At 45.4% G+C, this 23,216-nt stretch overlaps 3 protein-coding genes across 4 annotated transcripts; 1 reads left to right on the top strand and 2 right to left on the bottom strand.

Moving 5' to 3' along the window:
* Positions 1–6,334, bottom strand: slc2a3b (solute carrier family 2 member 3b). The gene is made up of 11 exons (XM_085917862.1): positions 6,226–6,334; positions 6,058–6,149; positions 4,526–4,633; positions 3,823–3,983; positions 3,508–3,748; positions 3,270–3,432; positions 2,997–3,184; positions 2,820–2,924; positions 2,636–2,737; positions 2,237–2,440; positions 1–2,089 (listed from the first exon to the last, which is right to left on the bottom strand). The coding sequence occupies exons 2-11, from the start codon at positions 6,079–6,081 to the stop codon at positions 1,829–1,831; spliced, it is 1,557 nt and encodes a 518-aa protein (XP_085773988.1). The 5' UTR covers positions 6,082–6,149; positions 6,226–6,334; the 3' UTR covers positions 1–1,828.
* A 2,835-nt stretch (positions 6,335–9,169) lies between these two features.
* cox6b2 (cytochrome c oxidase subunit 6B2) lies at positions 9,170–10,592 on the bottom strand. Its single transcript, XM_085917887.1, has 4 exons — positions 10,444–10,592; positions 9,878–9,992; positions 9,590–9,690; positions 9,170–9,452 (listed from the first exon to the last, which is right to left on the bottom strand). The coding sequence occupies exons 2-4, from the start codon at positions 9,981–9,983 to the stop codon at positions 9,399–9,401; spliced, it is 261 nt and encodes an 86-aa protein (XP_085774013.1). The 5' UTR covers positions 9,984–9,992; positions 10,444–10,592; the 3' UTR covers positions 9,170–9,398.
* rasip1 (Ras interacting protein 1) lies at positions 9,600–19,170 on the top strand. Of its 2 annotated transcripts, none has more exons than XM_085917841.1 (16): positions 9,600–11,426; positions 11,887–12,008; positions 12,593–13,044; positions 13,406–13,642; positions 13,707–13,921; positions 14,692–14,856; positions 15,331–15,535; positions 15,977–16,275; positions 16,362–16,523; positions 16,877–16,917; positions 17,165–17,319; positions 17,750–17,862; positions 17,939–18,218; positions 18,316–18,479; positions 18,547–18,688; positions 18,769–19,170. In XM_085917841.1, exons 2-16 carry the CDS (start codon positions 11,887–11,889, stop codon positions 18,945–18,947), a joined length of 2,931 nt encoding a protein of 976 aa, XP_085773967.1. In that variant the 5' UTR covers positions 9,600–11,426; the 3' UTR covers positions 18,948–19,170. The 2 variants fall into 2 exon arrangements, with proteins under 2 accessions (XP_085773967.1, XP_085773966.1); XM_085917840.1 differs by having other exon boundaries at positions 13,707–13,951.
* Positions 19,171–23,216: the final 4,046 nt, after the last annotated feature.

Genomic DNA, 23,216 nt, shown 5'->3' with positions numbered 1-23,216 from the left:
TTTAAACAGATGCACAACTTTATTTCCACTTTTTCAAGGAGTTGTTTCACAGCAAAGTGACACTCACTCACCATTTTTTGTCGTACCCATATAAAAATGCAAACACGGAGCAAAATATACATATTAGAGGCTGGCATTATAACAGTCCAAAGACAGAAGTGCATGAAAAATCAACATTTAATAAACGTACACTCTAATCAATATATTAGGTACCCCTCGAAGGGCCAATCAAAGTTAATGTAAACTTTCAATGATGTCAGCCTACAAAAGGATCTCGGAGGGGAGGATTCATCTCGACATATTGAATAAATTGACGGAATGCGTCCAGTGGATGAAAATTAAGCAAGAACGGCAGACGGGAATCACCAAAGTCCACCATGCCAAAGTGCAAACGTAACGCTGCTGGCTCCTCAAGTTGCATTAAGCTGTAGCAGTCGTTACTGTCGTTGCCGCAGCAGCATTCAAAACAAACAAATGCTCATTTTTCGTGCATCCAAACCACTGAAATAAATAGTTGCTAGTGTTTTGATTGGACCGCTTTGCTGAAAATGAATCAGCAGACTTTGAGCAAACGTTTGCAATTTGCATCGTTCACCTATTTGCTGGTTTTGTTCGTAGGCTAAAGCCCTGCCCAAAATACAAGTAGTGCTTTGGTGCTCTCCTGTGGCATCTTGGCACCTGGGAACTATGTTGAAGTGCAAGTAAGAGCTTCATTGAGTCAATGTGTAGAGATGTCTAAAACAAAAGTAGTGCTTTGCCACCATAATGATATTAAGGTCAGTTAGTTATAAAAAATATATATATATTATTAATTTCATTATTATTTATAATAGTTGTGACTTTTTTCCCTTTCAGTGAACAAATAGTTCCTATTTGGAAAAAATACAGTAATACTGAAACAAATGAAAAAAATGAAACAAAAAGGGGTGCATTAAAAAATAAACACGAATGAAGCTGCTCTAAAAAGTCATTAAATGTAATTGAGGGGAAATTTTTAATTCGAAACAAAAAAACTAACACATTACTGTTAAGCACTACTTTTGTACGAGACAGACCTTTGCAAGTATTTGACTCTCCACTGTAATTTCCTTCTCGAATCATAATCTTATTATAAACCATAATCTTTTACTACTTTCATCCTCAATAAATTTCATTCCCAAGAGGCCCCCAGATGGCGCCAAAGCAACACTTATTAGTCAGGCCCAAGAATTGAACTGGCACAAACCGAACTGCAAGTATGTGGTTGGTTTCATTGGCTGGAAAAAGTGAAAAGTCAGCGAAAAGCCTCAAGTCCACCTCATGGTCATACAATCAAAGTTCCTCCTTGGCAGTAGATGTTCACACAACTTGTTTCTTCTTTAGCAGCAGAGTCCAACACGCACACGGTATAAACACACACATCACACGGTTCGTGGCTTGGATGTATTTCTTTGAAGTAGCCGTATTCTTCCCTGCGTCACAGGGAAGGCTTTGGGGTCTGGGACCCCCGCCATCAGCATTTCGGGGTCAGTCGGGCTTTACCGAACTTGACCTCAATACCTAAAAGCTCAAATCCGGCAACCTTGTAACGCAACCGATGGCCGAGGGGGTCTTAACACTGAATGCACAGTGATCCTCTTAAAAACGAGGCGGGCGGTTGGCGAAGAACGTCAACAAACTTTTATGGGCCAGAAATTCCGTTAAAGCCGGCTTACAAGGACCCGGGTTAATTATTTTGGCATTTCCACACGAAACAAATCAAATACCCTGTTTTATGTGATTTTTTTTTGAATCTATAAAAAGTCTCATATGTGATGTCATTCCACTGACCTTTCCTAACTTCTCCGTCTTAGGGCTTGTCGGCAGGAAGTGCCACCATAGGGACCTTTTCCGTAGGGGACATGGGCGGAGGTTCTTTGCTCCCGGGCAGGTCCACGACCGCCGCTTCGGGCACGGGGGAGCCGGAGGATTTGGCGGCGCTGGCGGCGAATGCTTGAGCGATGTCGTCAAAGGTCCTTCCTTTGGTCTCGGGCACTCGCAGGAAAGTGAAGATGAAGAAGATGATGAGCAAGACCATGAAGATGATGAACACATAAGGCCCGCAGAGTTCCTGAGGAAGAGTTTGGGTCAGCTCGTGCGTTCGTTCTCAAAGTGTGGCCAACAGGCGCCCTCTTGTGGTATGTGAACAATCGACTATGTGCAGTTTTGTTGTATTTCACTTTTTGGTCCAATAAAACCATCCTGAACTCGTACATACCTCCAATTTGGGGAATCCCAGGCCCACCAGGAAGTTGGCGGTCCAGTTGGACAACCCAGAGACGGCCATGGCGGCGGGTCGAGGGCCCTGGGAGAAGAGCTCGGCCACGATGAACCAGGGGATGGGACCGGGACCCATCTCAAAACTGGCCACGAAGGCGAACACGGCCACGATAGCCAAGTAGCTCAGAGACGGGGTTGTTTTCTGATCAGAGCAAAATTACGTCAGTAAATAGTAATCATGAACAGCACAAAACCTTCAGGGTTCTGCTAAACATAAATAAATAAATAAATAAATAAATAAATAAATAAATAAATAGCGTGGGCTCCAGCTTCCTTGTGACACCTGAACATGTCAAGCCCATTTGAAAACTGATGGACATGCCCACTTGTCACTCACCACAAGCGAAAGAGAGATGGTCATGACCAGGGCAGAAACGGCCATTCCGCCAAGTCCTATTAGGTGTAAGGTCCTTCGGCCCGCCTTCTCAACCAGGAAGAGCTGCGACAAACACCAAAGATTGCGCAATAATAATACAACAGACTGCAGTGAAAGATCGATAAACTCGCGGTTCGCCACTCACGGAAACGACGGTGAACACGGTGTTGACTACTCCGGCACCAATGGTGGCGTAGATGGGTTGCGTTACACCAGCCGTGGCGAAGATGCCCGTCGAGTAGTAGAAGACCTACAAAAAAAAAGTGAAATGTCAGTAACCCCTCATGACCTCATCTCAGCGTCCCTCAGTAAGCGCACTCACGGCGTTGATGCCTGAGAACTGCTGCGAGAGCTGCAGGACGATGGCGATGATGATGGGCTGGCGGTAGTTGTGTGATCGGAAGAGCTCCAAGATGGTGGCTTTTTTCTCCATGGCCATCTTCATCCCTTCCTCCCTCATCTCATCCATGTCTTCGCTCACGTCTTGGCGGCCACGCAGGCGCACCAGCGCTGCAAGGGAGGAAAAAAAAAGACGAATGAGAAGCCGAGGTGAGGGTCTCATGTTTTTCGGCGGCGTGCGTTTGTGGGTCAGGACCTTTCCGAGCTTCCTCTTCCTGTTTGAGGACGATGAGAAGGTAGCGGGGGCTCTCGGGGCAGAAGGGCAGCATGATGCTCTGGAGGATGGCAGGCAGGATGGTCAAGGCCAGGAGGATGGGCCAGAGTCTGTCAGAGCCCAGAAGAAACTCCAATCCAAAGATCTAAATATTGAGCAATACAGATACAGTATTTATATATATATATTTTATATTTCTAATTGCGTTCCGTTCTCGTACCTGCGCCACCAGGATGCCGATGACCACGCCCAGCTGGTTCAGGGTGCCGAAGGCCCCCCGGAGGGCGGTGGGGGCGATCTCGCCCACGTACATGGGCGTCAGTCCCGTGCACAGGCCGCAGAAGACGCCGATGATCAAGCGTCCGATGATGATCATCTCGAATGAGTGACTCAGGCTGGACAGTCCCATGAGGCCCCCGCCCAGCACAGCCAGAACGTTGGCCAGCAACATGGACTTCCTCCTGTCAGAGAGAACAAGACATTTCAACAGTGACATTTTGGGATGAACACTTGAGCAGGGTCTTGACTTTCTCACCTGCCAAACTTGTTGACCATGGCCCCCACACTGAAGGAGCCAAACATGCCCCCCACACTAAAGATGGCCACGGCAAAACTCCACACCATGGTGGTGGCTCCGGGACTGAAGGGCTCATCGAAGCGCTCCAGAGAAACGTTTCGGAAGAAGCGGCGCAGTTTCTATTGAAGTCATAAAAAAATGAAATAAACAATTAGATGTTGCCATTCAACTTTAAAAACATTTTGTGTACATCCACAAGAGGGCGCCATAACATGAGTACTACAGCCCTCAAGGGGCATAAAAGGTCAAAAGATGAAAACAACTCGCACAGCATAAAATATTTTCATTGAAACAATTATTACTAGGAATACCACTGACGTGTCAGTAATAATGACAAACTAATGTTTTTGGCATCAGTTGTCTCAATATTTTGGAATGACTGTTCTCCCACAATGTGACTCGTTAAACAGCTTTAATATGGTCTTTGCCTTTATGCAAAGACTCGTTTACATTATGCAATGTACATTTCTTTGCATAAATAGTGTACTTAGACAAATTAGCAACGCCTGCCAGTGAGTTACACTTTAAGGAAGAGTGCCATATAAAAATGAAGCATGTGTGCCTAATAATTGCTTTAATATTTTCAAGATGTCATCAAATATCTGCTCTGTGGATTATTTGATTTTGCATGTGGCACGTGCACACACGTTGACACACTCACCTGCTCTGGTGCATTGATGACCCCGGTGTTGTAACCGAACTGCAGCGAACCGATGACTGCAGTGGCCACGCAGTAGAGCAGGTACAATGTGACTTTCTTCTCCTTGGGCTGTTTTGTGGAGGCAAGAGGAAAAAAAAGGATGAGATGAGAACAACACGAGGGTGGATTTTCAATCAATCAAGTCCTCTCTTGGAACAGCGTTCCTGCCTTTTGACAAAGCTCTTGTTGTTTACGGACACATCAGCCGTCACGAAGGCACAATGAGCCTTTTGCACATCTCGGCTCTCAGTGGCGCTTTTCAACAGCAGCGCTCGCTGTGCGACTGGCAAGTCGAGATTTAAAAGCATCTACGGGGGAATGGGACGGAATTTTCGTGCTTTTCCACGCTTGCCGGTCTCTCAAGTAAAACGTGATAAGTGTGTAAGAGTGAGCCCGAGACAACACGCGCGCACTTGCAGCGACATGTTTTTGTTGCCCAACTGTCAAGCAACGTGAAAATTACGCCTTTAAAATTCGGGGAGTGGTCGTGACGTTTATCCGTCCGAGAATCACACGCAATTCAGCTCCATTTCAAAAGAAATGTTACATAACCAAAAAAAATCCAAACGGTCATTTACAACATGTGGGAACTCGTATGAAGAATCCATCCATCTGGTTCTGCACCACTTGCCCTTTTTGGGGTCGTCAGGTTGAGGAGGTGGAGACTAGCCCAGCTGACATTGGGCGAGAGGCGGGGCAAAAATCGCTGCGACCCTAATAGGTGGATTTGTTACTTTTGCTTATTTAGTGCTCGTTACTGAAAATTTCAAAATTACTGTACGTTACTGGGTTCACTCATTTTCCCCCGCATCAAACATGACAGCAAAATAATATCAAACTAAAGAAAGGCACCAAAGCACAAAATAATGACACTTTTTGGTATTTTGTGTGTATTGGGACACCCGTGCAAGCGATTTCTAAATGTTACGTAAGCTTGAGGTTGACGTAACTGCGCACCAGGTTACAAAACCAAAACCACTGCATTTGGCGTAGTACCTTCAGTTGGACAGACCATTAGGTACAGCGGCACATCATGAAAGGATCATGATGAGGGTTCTTAATCATTTAGATGCAGTGCAAACGAGTTCTCTGAGAAAGATGATGGTGCAGGTGTACCTAATATTGTGTCTATGAGCGGTCATTGTCATTGTCTTCTTGCTCTCCCAACCTGCATTTAAATACTGAGGCATCGCGCTCAAGTTGAAACTTGCTCCTGCTCGCTCACTCTTAGTCACGTCCCCAAAATGCTTCGTTCTCATCCTCCTCATGCCAGAAAGGAAAATTACAGAAGTGCCAGCCTGTGACTTAATGAAGTCCAGCTTTTTTTTTATTTTATTTTTTTTAATTCAAATACAAGACACTTAAAACGGAGTCCTAACTAGTGGAAACTGAGACTGAAAGTTTACAGACAGCAGTAGAAACTTTTAGCAGCTTTGCAGTAAAAAATAATAATAATAATGCATTCATAGAATACAAGTAAGCCAAATGTTTACCTTGTCATCTTCCATGCGCTCCATCTTGACTCTTTTGACACAAATCGATCTGTTTTGAATAACACACCTCTCAGGGCAAACAGTTGTGGATCCTGAAAGCAAATATATAAATAAGGAGCAGGATTATTTCAGCAGAGCGAGAGCTACTGGTACCGACAAGTTGTATACCTGATGAACGGGGATGGTGCCGACCTGTTTTGGGTCCAGAAGAATGAAGATGGTCTGCTCTTACTCACTCACAACAGCAGCAGCAGCAGACGAGAAACTCCTCCTTCTCCTCTTCCTCCTCCCTCGACTTCTCTTCATGCTCTGCCCTCCCCGCACCCCCCCAGTTCTGCAACAGTCTCTTTCAATACAACTTCTTCTGAATTATTACAGTCAACTCTTAAAGAAAATATATCGAGGTGAGTGGGAAAATCAATTTGGGTCAATACAGGCCTTATTCTGAGGTATTGGGTACTCGTGGAGGTTGGTGATACCAACAACTGATACTCAAAGGGGGGGGGGGGGAATTCTAGCATTGAGTAAGCCCTCCTCGGCAATAGTAGTAAGAGTTTTGAGAACATCCTGCTTGGTGCAGTTTGTCAATAGTGAAGCGTCAACTTGGTCTTAAAACAAAACGAACCCGGAAATGCATTGGACCAAACGAGGTGACACTTCTGTCATTCAGCGTCTCGTTCACAGCTTTTTTGTGAGTCATTTATTTTGGATGCTGTTTATTTTCAAACAAGATGAACCCAAGTTACAAGATGGCCACAAAAACCTTTCTAACATTTTAACAGGATGTTGATAAAAGTAACTAGTTGTATTTTTCAACACCAAACCACACAATGTTCTTGAATTGTGGGGAAGCTTTACTACATCTAGCACAGAGTGTTTCTTACAATCAGATGTCACCACTATCAAGGTTTTGGGTAGCAAAATTTGGGAACGGCAGGAGGAATTCTCAAGTCACCAAAACTATTTTGTCTGGCAATTTACAGATAAGGGCCTTCAAAATAAAAGTTAATTTAACGTCTGTTCCAAAACCTTTGCTCGGCTAAAAACTGCCATTTAAACAGGAGTGTGTGGACTTTTTCAATCCACTGCATTCGCTTTACTGAGAACTGTTACAGCGTGTGACACATCGACTTATACGAATATGAAAGTGTGTACTTCCCCCAATCACTGTGACTTCACTAATACAAGAAGAAGGAGAACAAGAAGAAAATGGAGGAGGACAGGCCTGAGGTGGAGGACAAACACGGCCGGTGAAAGAGGCTCTGTGGCGGCTGCCCACCGAAGCGCTGGCACAAAGGTCAATGTGCACATGCCTGAGATACAAAGCCCGGTCACGCAGAGACCATGAGACCGACTCAGTGGGTGGCAAACAATCACAAGCCACCCGCCACCGCACCCCTCCTTCCCCTAATACTTCAATTCTAATCTTATAGCCCACCTAAATCTCAGCCTGGAATTCGAAAGCCTCCACAAAATGCCAAACGATTTGCTAAGATTTGATTATTATTGACAGGATCAACTTTCATGATCTAAAGAGAGTGGAGAGCTGCTGTTTACAAATAGAATTGAGGAAAACAAACAACCATTGACAAATTTAGCCATGAAAATGTCAATTTGTTTTAGTTCGTTGATATATATATATATATATATATATATATATATATATATATATATATATATATATATATATATATATATATATATATATATATATATATATATATATATATAAATAAATAAAAAGCAAAATTACCAAATGTGACACAGGAGTATTTCTTCAAATCTGACTTTTTTTTTTTTTTTTACAACAAGCTTGTAATGTCTTTTTAAATTGTTGCTAATTAAATTTGAATTGGAGGATTTCCCAACAAATAACACACGGGTGTTTAAAGAAGACTTGTCCTTCACAAGTGATCCAATAGTCATCGTCGTTTTTTTCCTTCTAGTAACGTCACATGCGTGTGTAATTTACAAACACTCATTCTTGCCACATACCGGTTCGCTTTTGCAAGTGTGACATCACACCCTGCAGCTCTTACATGCACGTACGCACGCTCGTGCAATGCAAAGCGCTCACTTGCTTCATTCTTCAGATCTTCCTATTCTGTCATCTGTCGCCAAGGCAACCTGCCCTCCAGCGACATGGACACAATAAAAATAAGTGGTTTTGTGGTCAAATTAAAGAATGAAGGCAGGAAGCGAGGGCGGAATTAACTGTCTGACAATCTCGCTTGCGCACACGCCACCAACTTTTGCTCATTTCCTGATCATGTGCAATAAGCCCGACAAGCACGTCCGCTGCCTCAAACCAATCAAAAAAGTCTTAGCAGACCAGCATGTCTCCACTATACGGATTAACATTTAATAAAACACCAAACTTACTTTGGAACCGTAAATTTGTCTTCATAAACCTAATTTAAAACTCAAACTTTGACTTGAAACCCAACTCTTCAACCAATCTTTATAGAGTTTATTTGTAACAGAAACAATACATGTCAAAGTGTTCACCTTACCTTTGACAAACTTACCTGACAGTCACTAAAAAGTTTTTACTCACAATGGCCAACAGAGGGCGATGTGGCAAGTTAACAGTCGCTAAATAAGACATGTCAGGACCTATCAGGCATAATTTGGCTAATTGAAGTGTGTTGCCAATTTGTTATGTAAGACAGTTGCAACGGTTAACCTACGAGCTTATTTGAAACTCTGTTGAAGAGTGGCTTTCAAAAAAACACGAGCAACATAACTAATGGTTTCAGCAGGTTCATATCAGTGGAGCTTTACTCCAAGTAGATTTTCGACTAGGAAAACTTTACCCCCCAAAATAAGACCAACCGGTCTGAAAATCTATCCAACAGTGACACCTTGTGGCCAAAGTGTCAAACTACAAGATTTGCAGTTGTACCTTACTGAATAACTGTCTTGTCTAAAATACATTTGTAAAATATATTTACCAAATGACCAGATAATGAATATATATATATATATATATATATATATATATATATATATATATATATATATATATATATATATATATATATATATATGTTTCTGATGGGGTCGGGATTGGCAGGATTTCTAGTAAAGAAAATACACTGAAAAAACTTGATTAAATGTGCACTGTATTTATTTATTGAATTAACAATGCCAAAGAGGGTGGGGGGGGGGACTACACATATTCGACTTGACGCGCAGGTTTAATGGTTGTGCATTTGCATCTTAAGTCAACACCACAGAAGATGATGGCGATGATGTCAAAGATGTTCTACACAGCACCACAGCGGAAGCTGTAACAAAAACGGCCTGCAAATATTTTGACAGGGATCAGGGGTCACATTTTAGATCTTTCCAGGGAAACTTCCATTTTCAATCTGCTCGTCCCATTCCTCAACCTGAAAGACACAACGAGGACATTGCTCACATCTTTAAAGGACCCACTCAATCGATTGAGGTCTAAAAACAGCTATCAATTCACAGTGGGCAATTTTTGACAAGCACATTATGAGCCAATTGAGTCAATCCACCTTACCCAGCTCATGGGACAAAGACTATCGTAAACCTTCTGGTACCACTGGCAGGGGGTCACATCTTGGCCTTTGGCTGACAGGGCCTTGTTGCACCTGTGGAAGTCTGCGAAGAATTGAAAGATAAGTTATCGTTATCCTTCGAGGGGAAATTTAACTTGTGTCCTAAAAGTTACAATAGATAGTTGATCACATAAAAATTACACGAGGCGTCTAAAAGCATGCATCATTAAAAATTAAACAATTCAAAGCTTGATTCTACGCAATTAACCGAACTGGAGATTGTGGCTCACCCAAGTAGTTCTGGAAGCAGTTGCGGGTCTGGTTGGTGTTAGGGAAGCGGGCGTCGAAGGGCGCCGTCCTGTAGTTCTTGATTTTCTCGGCAATCGACTCAGACATTTTTGCGAGCTTCAAATTTGATGTTAACACGTTACTTCAACTAAACAGCGAATGCATTTAAATCGGAGCAAATCGACATGACCTCGGCTTAGATCTAGCGCTGTTAGCCGGCTAGACTATAAATAAACAAACAAGCCAAGATTAGTAACGGCTGGTAACACTCGATCAACGTTTGACAATACAAACAACATAAAACACGACAGATTGTTTCGTTTAGTAGAAATAGCGACACGCAATTCAATTGAAAACGCACAGGAGTTAGCATGCAGGGTTAGCCGAGGATAATGCTAATACATAGATGCTAACACTTTAGCTCTTTGGATATTTTTGAACGGGACTGGCACGTTAGTAAGACAACAACTGCGACTCATCTCTAAGATATTTAGTGACATCTTATCGAGTTTATAAAAGACCAAATGTATGCAGAATAAGCCATATCTGATTGTAAAAGCGGGCTAACCTTGAGGTGCTTGTCAGCTATGTCCTCTCCGGAAAGACGTATTTCCTGTTAGATGCGCAATGCATGCTGGGAATTTAAAAGTCAGGGATAAAAAAAAAAAAAAAAAAACCTCGAGGCCACCAAAACATACAAATCTTATCATGTATAACAAACTAAAATTGTGAGATTTTCGTGTCTATTAAGTTATTTTTTGTTGTCTATTTTTTTAAACGTGTTATTAATTTATTTTATCTGGCTTTTATATCCTCTGTCAATTTGTTGCACTTGTTTATACATACATCTCACAATGTAACATAAGGACAACTGTTGTCATTTTTGTCTGTTTTAGGGAAAAAAATTACAAGAGTGGTCGGAAATGTCACTATATATGGCAAAAACCTTGCTAAATTGGCAACAGTCATGTGGACCGTGCTAATCAGCTTTCTCTTCCAAAGGTCATGGTTGTCTACCTTTTTTTTAAAAAACTTTTTGTCTCGCTCTCTACGACTTCCCCTCATCCTCTTTGCTGTGAAAGCAAACAAGTGAAGATGTTCACTGTCCCTCCAATTACCCTCAAATGTGGAATGATTGATTGTACTCCAGGTCCGAGCGACTGTTCCCATTTGTCCTGCTTTCATAGTCGCTGTTCCTTCTCTCCCGCTCCCAGTCAGGATATAGGTGTTGTCCACTGCAAAGGAAGGAAATTCTGTCACTCAGAACAATGGGCCTGTTTCTCTATCTATAGACTCAGAGAGGCCGAGGGCTGCGAGGAACCAGCATAGCTTGTTGAAGCCGTCGTGAATTCAAAGAATTTTCTCCTGCGCAGAAGATTGGATTCATGGATGGCAGGAGATAGAGAAGCACACGCGTAGATGTGCGACGGATTGAAACATGGAATATCGTCACAGGGAAAGGGAAATACAGAGGATTGTTAGTTTGCATTGACTTGCGTGTTTGCTTTTAAGGTACTAAAAAAACGACACAAGGATCAGAAGTTCCTGTGGGTGAGTACCGAAATTATATTTTCAAAGTATTTTTTTTGGTACATTTTCGCCAGAAAGGTCCTTTTAAATGTCGAAAGGTGAATATAATCCTTCCTAAGGATGTGAATAGTCCCTAAAAGCTGCCCAGAGTGTATTTTGACAGGAATTGTAGCTAATGGCGGCAAAGCGACTTTCCAGCAGCGGCACATCCCTTCCAGCTGGAGCCGAATCCGACAAAAGGATGCTTCCTGTTCAAATGTCGCATTTTTCAGGAACTGCATTTGGGTCGATTTGTCCGTGTTTCTTTTCACATGTTGACAACTTACAGTGTGTCCATCCTGTTGATATATCTTGAGGGTGACATCATTCTATTGTTATATTGTTTCACTTCTGGCACTGGTGACACGCCGTCACGCAGTATCCGGCTGCGATTATTGCATTTTTAGCATCTACGTGTCTTTGAATGTGTTGGTTTTCTCAGATGGAGGGGTCAGGCAGTCCTCGTGGCAGAAAGCTCCAGTTCCCAGTCGGTCTTTGGATCAATTCCCCCAGGAAACACTTTGCAAAGCTGGGGCGTCGTTGGCCCAGCGCAGTCTCTGTCAAGTGAGTCTACTGAGGATTTTTGATTTTCGATTAACTGCCAGTTATTGCGAAATAAGTTCAGAATTTGGTCAAACGTCTTTCACCGCGCAACATGGGGCACCCAAGTTTTTATCCATCCAGACATTCAACATCGATAATCCCTCTTATTGTGGTGAGTAGGCTGGAACCTAAATCTGACGTCTCTTGTCGTCAATGGCAGTGAATGAATTCAAATGCTCCATTAACCAACAAAAGATGGACACTAGCCTATGGCTAAAATTCGGCCTTCTCTGCCTTGCAATCAGGAGATCCAAGTTCATAGAACACAATTTGTCTTTCCAAAAACATGCGCTCTAAATTGTCCGTGGATATGAGAGTGATTGTAACTGCGACCGGTCCAGTCCAGGTGTCACCTGCTTCTGATTCTGGGCTAGACTCCAGAGCAGCGCACAGTAGAAAACGGATAACTGGACATGTTCCACCATCACTTCCGGTATCTCCTTCCCCCCAAGGCGTTTTATTTTCGGCCTTGTTTGTCCCTGTTTAGTCCGTCATAATTCACAGCTGACTGGTCTCTTCCTCTTCCCCTGTCGTGTTGCTTCCAGGTCGACCACCAGCTCCGACGCGGCCTCCCTTCACGAGGCCCCCTCCATTCCATCCTCTTCCCTTTCTAACTCAACTCCCTCGCTGGCTTCCCCAAACCCGTCGCCGTCTCCTTCCCCGGCCTTCCTCAGGCCTCGGCCCGCCGCGCCCCAGTCGCGCACCAAGCGCCTTTCCCATCTCTTCCTGCGGGGGCGCTCCAATAGCGACCGGGACCGGGCGGTGGGCGAGAGGGAGAGAGAGCTTTGGGCCCACTCGGCGGCCTCCTCCACTCACCACTATGTACCCCCGACTTCTTCCTCTGCCCCGGGCCTGATCAAGATCTACGGAGATGCGCTATCCAGCGGCGCTAACTATCGCTCCTTGCTGGCTAACGTTCACTCGACAGCCAGTCAGCTCATCGCTCAGGTTATCACTCGCTACACCGAGAGGGAGCGGGAGGAGACAGACGAAGCAGGTACAGGATCCATTCCAAGCCATTTGGCTTGGAAGACATAGGTGACTTGACTCAAGTCAAACAAAATATGGCACTTGCTTACTAAAACTTACAAGACATGATTTGGTATTTAAAAGACTCAATCTGACTTCGATTTAAAAAAAAAGTCACTTTTTACGTTATTCTGCTACGGAACCTGCCACTGGAACTGGAATCCTGAAATTTCACCAAATCTTTGTGACCAGCATTGTTTGACTTGATTTATGACATGCTTAACCCAAATTAAGGTTCGAGATTGACTCGACTTTTATGTGACGTCGTCCCAACTCCGACATAGCGTAAACATAAACAGCACCACCACCCTTCCTCCATTACCTTCTAGTTCTCCAGAAACACATCCCCGAGGACTTCCTGCTGTGTGATGTCATCGGAAAGCCCATCCAGCAGCCAGATGGAGCTATCAAGTGGGAGACGGAGTGTCGGAGAAACGTGGCCCCGTGGGAGTGCCCCTTGTTGTTGGCGGACATGTGGCGGCCAAAGGATGGGTTCGAGCGCCGCTTTGAAATCCAGAGGAAGGAAGACTACGAAAGAGAGGAGAGGGAGCGGGAGAGCTATCAAGGTATGCCGAGGCTATCGGAGGTGACGACGAGAGGCGCTCATCCCGCCGACTGTCTGGCCAACAGGTGTGCGCTGGAGGCGAAGCAGGATGTCGTCAGGGAGCGCGGCGGAGGAGGGCGAGCGCGGTCACCGCGGAAGGAACTCGGAGCTCAGGAGGAGCATCAGCGACATGAACCTTAGCCTGAGGCGCCGCCAAGGCAACCATGTGACCAATGAGCAGCGTGGAGGCGGTGGCCGACCCGCCAACAACAACGGAGCCGTGCTGGACAGAAAGAACATTGTGAGCATGATCAGCCCGCAACACGGAGAGGTGAGGGACATCACCGCGGCAAAAAAAAAAAAGATCATTCAGAGCATCTTCATCCAGAAATTCACAAAAAGTTTTGCATTTGATTTCTCTGACACCCTTTGCCAAAATTTCCTGGGATTTGTATGAGTACCTTTTGTAGAGAGCCAATAGAGACCCAAGTGTGAAGCAAGTAGGCACCAGTCCCATAAAACAGAAGCTCAGTAGAGCAAGGACTTATGTGTCCTCTAGGGGGCAGTAATGTCTACTGTCTTCTGAGTTTCCTCTGGGATAAATGACACTGCAAAAAAATCGGTTTCAGCTTCACCAATGACAAAGTTTAAAAAGTTTACACACCCCTGTTCAAATGCCAGGTTTTGTGATACAAACAAAAGAGCTCATTTCAAATGTTTTCCAACCATTCATATGATTTATCTGTACAACTCCATTAACAAAGGAGAAAAAACAAACAGCTGAAATAATGTGTTTGCATAAGTGTGCACACCCTCTTCTAAGTGGGGACCTGGCTGTGTTCACAATCAATCACATTCAAACACACCCTCCAACATTTCAAATTGCTCTGATTAACCCCAAATAAACTTCAGATGTTGTGGTAAATCTGCCATTTAAACAGGGGTGTGTAGACTTTTTATATTCGATGCACATGGATGAACAAAATTACGCGAGTATAAAGCTTATTTGTGTGTAGAGGTATTGATCCACGATTGGTTGTCTAACCTGGATTTCGATGTTCTTTTTTTCAGATTAGAGCATCTAAGGCGGACGCAAAGGTCGGCTGGACGCACCAGTCACCCGAGGATCAAAAGGACTACTCCAGCTGTGACCTGGAGATGATGTCCCAAAGTTTGATCCTTCCACCTACGGACCGGCCTTACTTCCTGTTGCTGCAGGGTTACGACCAGAGCAAGGCAAGACACGCTAAGAGATGCTATCATGCTGGCAAACAGCCACGTAACCAAGGACGAGCCCCACGTAGCAATGTGGATGCTAACAGCACGAGTTTGATGAATGAAAACGGGGCGCGACGTAAACACATGCGCACCCCCAGGTCATGACATCATACCAGCATGCCTCTAATCGCCGCATACCATCTGCATTTCCATCTCGCCACTCACCTCCCCCGCCCAGCGTCCGACTCAAAACATCTGCAGATGCGCACAATGCCCGGACAACACACACTCCCGAGACACAAGAGGCTTCGCGCACATCACTCCATCTTGTACAATGACCTCACACAGGTCCTCTTTGTAGCAAACTGTGACACACTTTGTATAATATCAACTCAACTTCTGTTAGCCTCAATATCTGATGGAGGGTTGATGTAAACCACGGGACCCCCCAGGCATCCCTCACCTTTTCCCACCGCTGTGTGTTTTCTTTAGGATTTTGTTTTGTACATTATGGCGGGACATACGCACGTGTTTGGGAGAAAGCCCACAATGAGGGAGCGGGAGAAGGACAAAGACAGAGTATGGAAGGGAAAGAAGCCTCTCAAGGTGGACACGTTCTTGTCTGCACCTGACCTCTTGGCCAGACACCTGCTTGTGAGGAGGGATTCTGCAGTTCCTGAGACCCCCGCTGGGCGAGGTACACAGTCCGCAGCATCACGACGACAAACAGCACTAACAAACTCGTTTGCGTCACGGGCCACGGCGGTGTTGATATGGTGAATAATTCCTTCCGAAAAATTGTTAATTGCTACTCACAGTTCAAATGAAACATAAAACCAACTTGTTGTGTATTTAAAACAACCACAGCTTTGCCCGTTTAGCTTAATGCTAACGAACAATACTAAAAGCCATAAGCAAGCTAACGAATAGTTGCAGATTTTGATCAAAGGCTAAGCGGTTATCATTTAAGCTACAAATATTTGAAGAATAACCGTGGTGCAACATATCAACTTTGACATATTCCTTATCCTCTGCAAAGAACAACTACCGTAATTTGACTGTGTTTAACTGGGAATATTTTTGATGAGTCGTGAAGGGATACTGTATTCTGCTCTCGTCTGTCTCCACACCATCCCAGCTTTGATACGGCCTTTCCGAGGCGGCGCCGTCACGCACAACGGCGTGGCTCTTTACAGAGAGACCGTCCTAAAACCCGGCGACGTCATCGGTCTCGGGGACCACTTCCTCTTCTTGTACCGCGACCCCCGAGTCACCCCGGCTCCCCCGTTGGCATTGACGCTGCCCTGGCACTCGGACTGCTTGCACCCCTGCTGCTCTTCGGGCTTGGCAGACAAGCAGGAGGCGCTGAGGCACTACCTCGGGTCCACCGAGTCCGTTCTCAAGTTCCATCCTCGGCACGCCGATGTCTTGCTGCAGGTGAGGTGTCGGAAAGTACCGGACCAAACCCCGACCAAGCTTTACGAGACCAATAACCTAGATTGTGTCTCTCTTTGGTCCGCTAGGAGATATTATCGAAAAACTCCTCCCCCGACTCCGGAGGGGGGCCTTTGGCGCCGGCGTATCTGCTGTCAATCATGATCGACCACGCATCCAAGCGCCTCGACCCCGCGCTCACGCCGCAGATATTACTCAAGGCGGCCAATCAGATCAAAGACATTGTCTGGGTAAGTCACATGGTATATTCTAGCACACCCAAAGGCTACATTATTTGCAGAATTTGAACGAGCTAACGATGGCGTAAAAAATGTTGCCTTGAATTCTCGGTGAGCCGTATGGTCGGAAAATACGCTGGTATTGACAGTATTGTTAGTGAGTGCATTGATGTCATTGCGGCCTGCAAAGTGTCTGGAGAGGAGTAGGGATGAGCTGATGTCACTCGCTTGTGTTGCTGGAAAATGTGCTGTCATGGTGCCGGGCCGGCGGCGGGCCTCGGGCCCGACTCCTGCCGCTGTTCCAGCACCTCCACACTAAGCCGAGATGTCTCTTTACTCTCTTCTGTCTCCAAATCTCTTCCCAGGATAACATTAAGGAATTTGGGGATAAGCATCCCACGCAAAAGTAAGACCTTTTTTTTTTTTTTTTTTTTTCTTCAAACCTCATGTTTGCTTCATTTAAGCAGCCTCCGGCTCAGCGATTCATGATACATTTGTCCTTGCGCTGTTATGACTGCGCTACATTTTTGTGGTATGATGAAAGCAAGTTGCAAAATTGAGTCGGGTAAAAATAACCCCGGTCTGTTATTACTCCCAAGTTTCAGAATTATGTAAGAAACTAATTTCGGAATGGCATTACCTGTTGTGTCCAGTTCCAGTGAACCAGAAAGTGAGATCAGCACGGCAAATGTCCAGAAGTTGTCATCGGACCTTCGACCTCTGATGTTCTGGATGTCCAATGCTACAGAGCTCCTCAACTTTTTTCAGGTGAAAGTGGAAAACATGGAAAAAGAGTGGGAGTTTGAAGGTGAGAACCGTGAGAGAGCAAACTCTGTAAATCTGGTTTGGATTTAGCAAAAGTGTGCTAGAACTGTTCAGAATTATCCAATCACGCTCAAAGTGAATAAAGTCAGTCAAGTTCAGATGTTCTAGTCAGCTTGTTCATCTTTTGAGCACAATCCTGAAAGTTCTGCGCTAACGCTAACTGCTAATTGGATAATTCCCTCGACACATTTTCCCACTTGTGTTTGTGAGACTTTTTGTTACACTTCCGTAAAGCCGAGGCTTAACTTTTTGGCCATAATGCCAAAAGGTTTGAAAAGAATGTCAGACCGTCATTATATGAGGGTGTGCACACTTGTGCAATCAGTCATCTCGGTTGGTCATTTTTAGTTTGAGTCATTTTACTCTCCTAAATGTGAGGTAATGAAGTAAAGTCATGCGTGTTAATAAAACAGCCCCGGGGGATCCAGTGTTGACGGCTGACATGGACACATGTTCAGAAGCTCTTGCGCAACTGGATGAGGTCATCATGCACACCTTCCAGCAGTGCGTCTATCACCTCACCAAGGTAAACCGCCACACCCGCCGTGATGGTTAACTCATCCACCTTGCATTACCATGACCTCGCTTCCTGTCGTCACAAGACCCTCTACTCGCTCCTTCCCGCCCTATTGGACACCAACCCTTTCTCCACGGAAGAGAAGGAAAAAGATGGAGCGGCAGGAGTAGAGGGTGAGGAGAAAGGAGACGAGGCGGACGACGTGTCCACCCTGCCGCCCAAAGTGGCCGGGCTGGTGGAAGTGTATCGCTCTTCACTCGTGCTCTCCAGGGAAGCTTGCCTTTCACCGCCGCTCACCTCCCAAACCTTCGGCTACCTCTTCTTCTTCACCAACACATCTTTGCTCAATACCTTGCTGGAGAGAGGTGAGGTTTTGTTTTGCTTTTTCTGTTCTCAGGTCAAAATCAAAACACGGAGAAAGGAAATCCAGATTATTCACATTCCCGTTGTGTTTTTTCACAGACGGACTGTTTTCTTGGTCCAGAGCCGTGCAGATTCGTACTAACTTGGACCTGGTCCTAGATTGGCTCCAGGGGGCGGGACTAGGGGACATAGCTTCTGAATTCATGAAGAAGCTGTCAGTCATAGTCAACTTTTTATGTATCCCCAAAACTCGTCTCATACAGGTAACGTGATTCTTCCCATTGTTCCCCGTTTTGGATCTCCTGTGGAACTGTGTCTCTTCTCTTTCAGTCCTCCTGGAACAGTTTACAAGAGGATCATGCCTTGCTAAACCCCGCCCAACTGAACCACCTCCTCACTCATTATAAATTGGGACCGAGCAGAGCACCTCCAGCCTGCTGGACTCCGCCTTCTGGCACCATGCTCAGCGGAGGTAAAAGTCCTCACCAAAGTCCATTTCAGCGCGTCTCGCTGAAGGCCTTTTTATCCATCCACCGTTTTCGATGTCTTTAGACATATTTGAGAGCTTCCTGGACCACCCTCCTCTCATCCTGCCGAACGAGACCCCTCGCCTCGACCTCTCCCAGCCGGTGCCGAGCCCGGACCTCCAAAAGGAAGTGACGCGCCTTCGCACCTTCTTGTGGGGGCTTGACCAGGACGAGCTTCCCGCCAATCAGAGGACTCGGCTTTGAGCCGGCTCTGGATTTAGATTTAGGGACGCCGCATGAAATAAATTCAACAAACTTCACAACATTTCCATATCAATTCATGTAATCCTTTAGATATTTCCGAGTACTACCGTAAGAGGACTGCATTGTTTTGACTCCCAAAATATACCGAAAAGCTTTTGGAGCAATGCTTTAAATGTCCGTGTTACGAAATTGTATCAATTAAAACTACTAGTTTTTAATAAAAGTTTTCATTCTGCATTGGCTGTATGATTTTTTTTGCCAGAGGTCTCTGAAGATAAACAGTGTTCCCACGAGGTGGCGCTGCAGGACCCATTCCCCCTCTGAGCTGAAATGATGAGTGTGCATGTAGAATTGCTTGAGTAAGGAGGCCATCACGTTTGCACATAATCATCAGCGCCAAAGGCACAACTCTCATTTCCTGTAATAACGGTGACAATTTAGGTCGGCTGATGACTCAAGTCAACAAATCGCCGATGCAAGTTATCGTAAAGAAGGTCAGAGCTTAAAAGTGCAGAGACAAATTTTAATTTCCCCTTCAATTGATATGACACACTCGAGTACTTTCCCATTTTACTGATGTGGTAAAGTCCCCCCCTGATGATGTCCGAGCACGATGGGCAGACAGGTGGTGCCAGCCGGTATCATGGAGTCAAATGACTAACGGCATGCCATGGACTTGTTGCTGTACCCGGTTTCTGTCATATCCAGTTAAGTCCGCATACTTATCAAGCAGGAGTCCAAAGAAAACAGTGCATCAGCGTCTCTGTTTGGAGGCTGAAACCCTCTGACGTCTCTGCAAAGTTATTGTTCTGCAACACTGGCTTCCACCCAAACCGGTTTCCTCTCTTCCGGTCAGCCTCTCGTATGATTACGGTAAAAAGCTGGAAACAAAAAAAACCGTCACTATCGCCAAGAGACGCCATCTGACGAAGTATTCTCACTGTAGACATCCATAAAACAGAAGCCTGCGTAAAGGTTGAAAGACAATCAAAACAACCAAAATATTGTGTCTTAAGAAACGCCTGCTAGCTTAATGCTAACCATGCTCGCCAATGACATGCTAACAGCATCAATAGTCACGCTTGGAAAAAGAACAAATAAAAATACACCTTTTAGAAAAATGACTATAACAGTACGGCATCTGCGTGACTTACAATAGCAGTCAAATATTTGTTTTTGTCTGCATGAATTTATTATACTGTCACCTAGTGGCCAAGGCAGGAACATCAGAAGGAGCAGCACATTTAATTGAATTAGTAGCATAATGTACCAAATGTTCAATTATTTTCATTCTATATAATCATGTTCTTACTTTATGATTTTAAAGAGAGGCCACATAACATTTTTGTTTTGTTTTGTTGTTATGACAAAAGATTAATGAACGATGATTCAACATTTGGAAGTGTCATGAGGGAGAACTAAACTTTCATTTTGAGACGCTACTGTACTGCCATTATTTATTGCAAATTATTTTTGCGAACCCCCCCCCCCAGGGTTCCCCATTTTGAGAAACAGTGATTAGTGATTACTTTCCAGTCATGCCACACAGATGCAAGACGTATAATTCAACACAGATGTAGCCCTGACTAGCCCTCTGCTAATTGTTTGATGTTTTTTGCACTACTGTGAGCAGCGTCTGACTAGGATTAAGTAACAGTGTAAGCTTTAGTAAGCGTGTGACACACAAACGTTTCCTGTGATCTGACACAGACGACATGTCATGCACACTTTCACCCGGAATTGCGCCATCCTACCTACCGGCCTCACGCACGCACATACTCACCCGGGGCCGTCTTTTTTTTTTCCGACCAGGTGCACAGTCCCCACACCTGTTGTTGTGGTGTTTCTCTGTAATTAGCCCCGCACAATTACCATCGGGTTCTGAAGACAATGGACCGGTTCTTCTCTCCCTATCATCTCCCTTTTTTCCTTCTCTGGGCTCGCTGTCGAGTAATGAAAGATTCTTCCACTCTTCAAAGAGACGGAGTTTCCTACAAAAACAGCTGAGTCAGAGGAGAAAAGAGTAAAGGATGAAAAGATGCAGTGAGGCCCGGGAGTCGCTATCGAGAACCCAAAACGGCCCACGGTCCTGCCAACTAAGAACTACTATTTGGCGGAAACTTTCGATTTGTGATCTGGCAACATTTTACCTGAGCCTCACGTCAACCCACAGGACGTTTTTTTTTTTCAAGTCCTACGTCAGGGCTACTGACAGAGGCCGTGCCGTGAGACTATCAGGAAATTGGATTGGAAAAGTGTGTGGGCTCTTCTCGGTCCAAAGCAGTCATCATTACCACACATTGTGGAACCTTAAACGTGATGTGGACTTAAATTGTTTTTGTATCGTGGCCTCATCGAGAGAAAGGGGCGGGAGTCACTATGGAGTCTGGCTCCGTATAAATGAGGGAGTAGGGAAAAAAGTCTTTTGGGTCTCATAGTGAAAATATTTGAAGAGTCTGGCTGTATCAGACGTAGTCAGACAGCCAGAGAGTGGAACATTGTTCACAGCTGAGTCCTGTGTAAAGGTGAGGTAGGAAACACAGGAGCAGGGGGTGGGGGGGGGGGGATTCTCTGTTAGCTCACAGACTGGCACAGAGACAGACTGAACCGTGGCCAGGGGTGTAGACAGACTGAAGGCCGGCGAGGGAACTAGGTCACGTTCAGCCAGACGACGGGCGGAGAGAAAAGCCTTCAAGGGGGGGGCAGACGTACGTGTGTTTTGATCCAGGTCGCATCACCCAAACACGAGATGCGCATATAAACACCAACACGCAGTTCCTTTCGGGACACAGAGAGTTATAAAGAAACCCTGTGAGGTCGGATCCAGCCGAAAAGTCTCACCACTCCCGCCAAACCCGGCCCCGTTTCGCTGGCCACTGGCGGCTGCGAGTCCCCGGGGGCCGTCGCTTGGGACAGGGCCAACGATGGCACCAATACGGGACGCCGGTGTTTGTCTCAGCTCTACCTTTAGCCTCCATTCCTCGGCCTCTCCCGCTTCACCTCAGGCCGGGGGGGACCTGCGGGTAGGGGCCTTATTCCATCCAGCCCGGGGGGCTTCTGTTCCATTTTACGTCATGGTGTTGACTGAGCGGACTCTACACTTAAGTCCCTCAGAGCTGAGGGTCTGTGCCGGAGCAGGGTTAGCGTAGCCTCGTGTTGGAGCGTGGTAATCTGATGGCTGTGTTTATTTTATGTAGCTCTCCTTTGATGGAGTAAAAAAAAAAGTCTTTGGGCTTTTTGTTTCGGACGTTTCACTGCCAGGTCAGGGGTGCTCGCCGTGGTAACTGTCAGGAAGAATAATATTTGCCCTTATATTCACTCCAAACATGCTTTTTTCCATATTAGTGTCAGGGTTACTCTGCATGTTGAAGGAGGCCCCCACCTACACAACGAGGTGTTCCCCGGGAATCGGTGGACCCTTCACCTTCACCTGCGGTTCCGAGAGACCACCACATGTACATATACTGCATACATCCGCACTGTAGGTCTCAGTAGTTAAGGAAACCGCTCGCAAAAACACGGGGAAAAACTCTCCCAGCGTCTTGCTCCACCTCAGCTGTCAATGGTCCAAACTTCCCAGGGGTTCTTTTTTGAATGCGGTTACCTAAAAACAGAGTTACCTTTGCCCGTCTGCTTGCGTCTCTCACTGCCTCCCCTCAAAAAGTCACACACACACACACACACACAACCGCCGCCTTGCGTCAGCTGTTTCAGATGGGTCGAAAAGCCATGGAACCGCACTATGTCATTACGGGGAGGTTTTGATCCAAAACCGAGGGAGAACTCTTCACATTCACATAATCAGATTTGCGACCCCAATTTGTTCTACGTAAAACCGCGCAGTGGGACGAATAGCGCGCGTCGTGTCTCGTCTGTCATTTGCGCCCACTCGGGTTCGCTTGACCTTCACTTTGTTGATCCGATCCCACAGAAGTGGCCGGCGTTTGCTTTTTCATGAAAAGGTCAACTCTTTGTCTTCAAAGATTAATTAGTATGATGGCGTGGAGAAAAGCGGTTCAGATTGTGGCTGGAATATTGTGATCCATCTTCCATTTGGTTATTGCGATTGGCTGAGCTCTGCGCTGTGATCTTGATATTTTAAGAATGATACATTTTCAAACTAAATAACACACCCCGGGCGCTTTTTATGGGGACAATTTTTCATTTCCTCTAGTAGTTAGGGCGATTATGATCTGCATACAAAGAACTCTTGGTTTTGGATCAGGACGTGAGCAGTAAGAAGACTTCATACATCTATCTGATTCCTAT

The sequence above is a fragment of the Syngnathus leptorhynchus genome, chromosome 8 (assembly GCF_054491065.1).
Source record: "Syngnathus leptorhynchus isolate UIUO chromosome 8, UIUO_Slep, whole genome shotgun sequence".
NCBI lineage: Eukaryota > Metazoa > Chordata > Actinopteri > Syngnathiformes > Syngnathidae > Syngnathus > Syngnathus leptorhynchus.
Note: the sequence above shows the minus strand (reverse complement) of the source record. Positions and strands in the feature narration are given on the sequence as shown.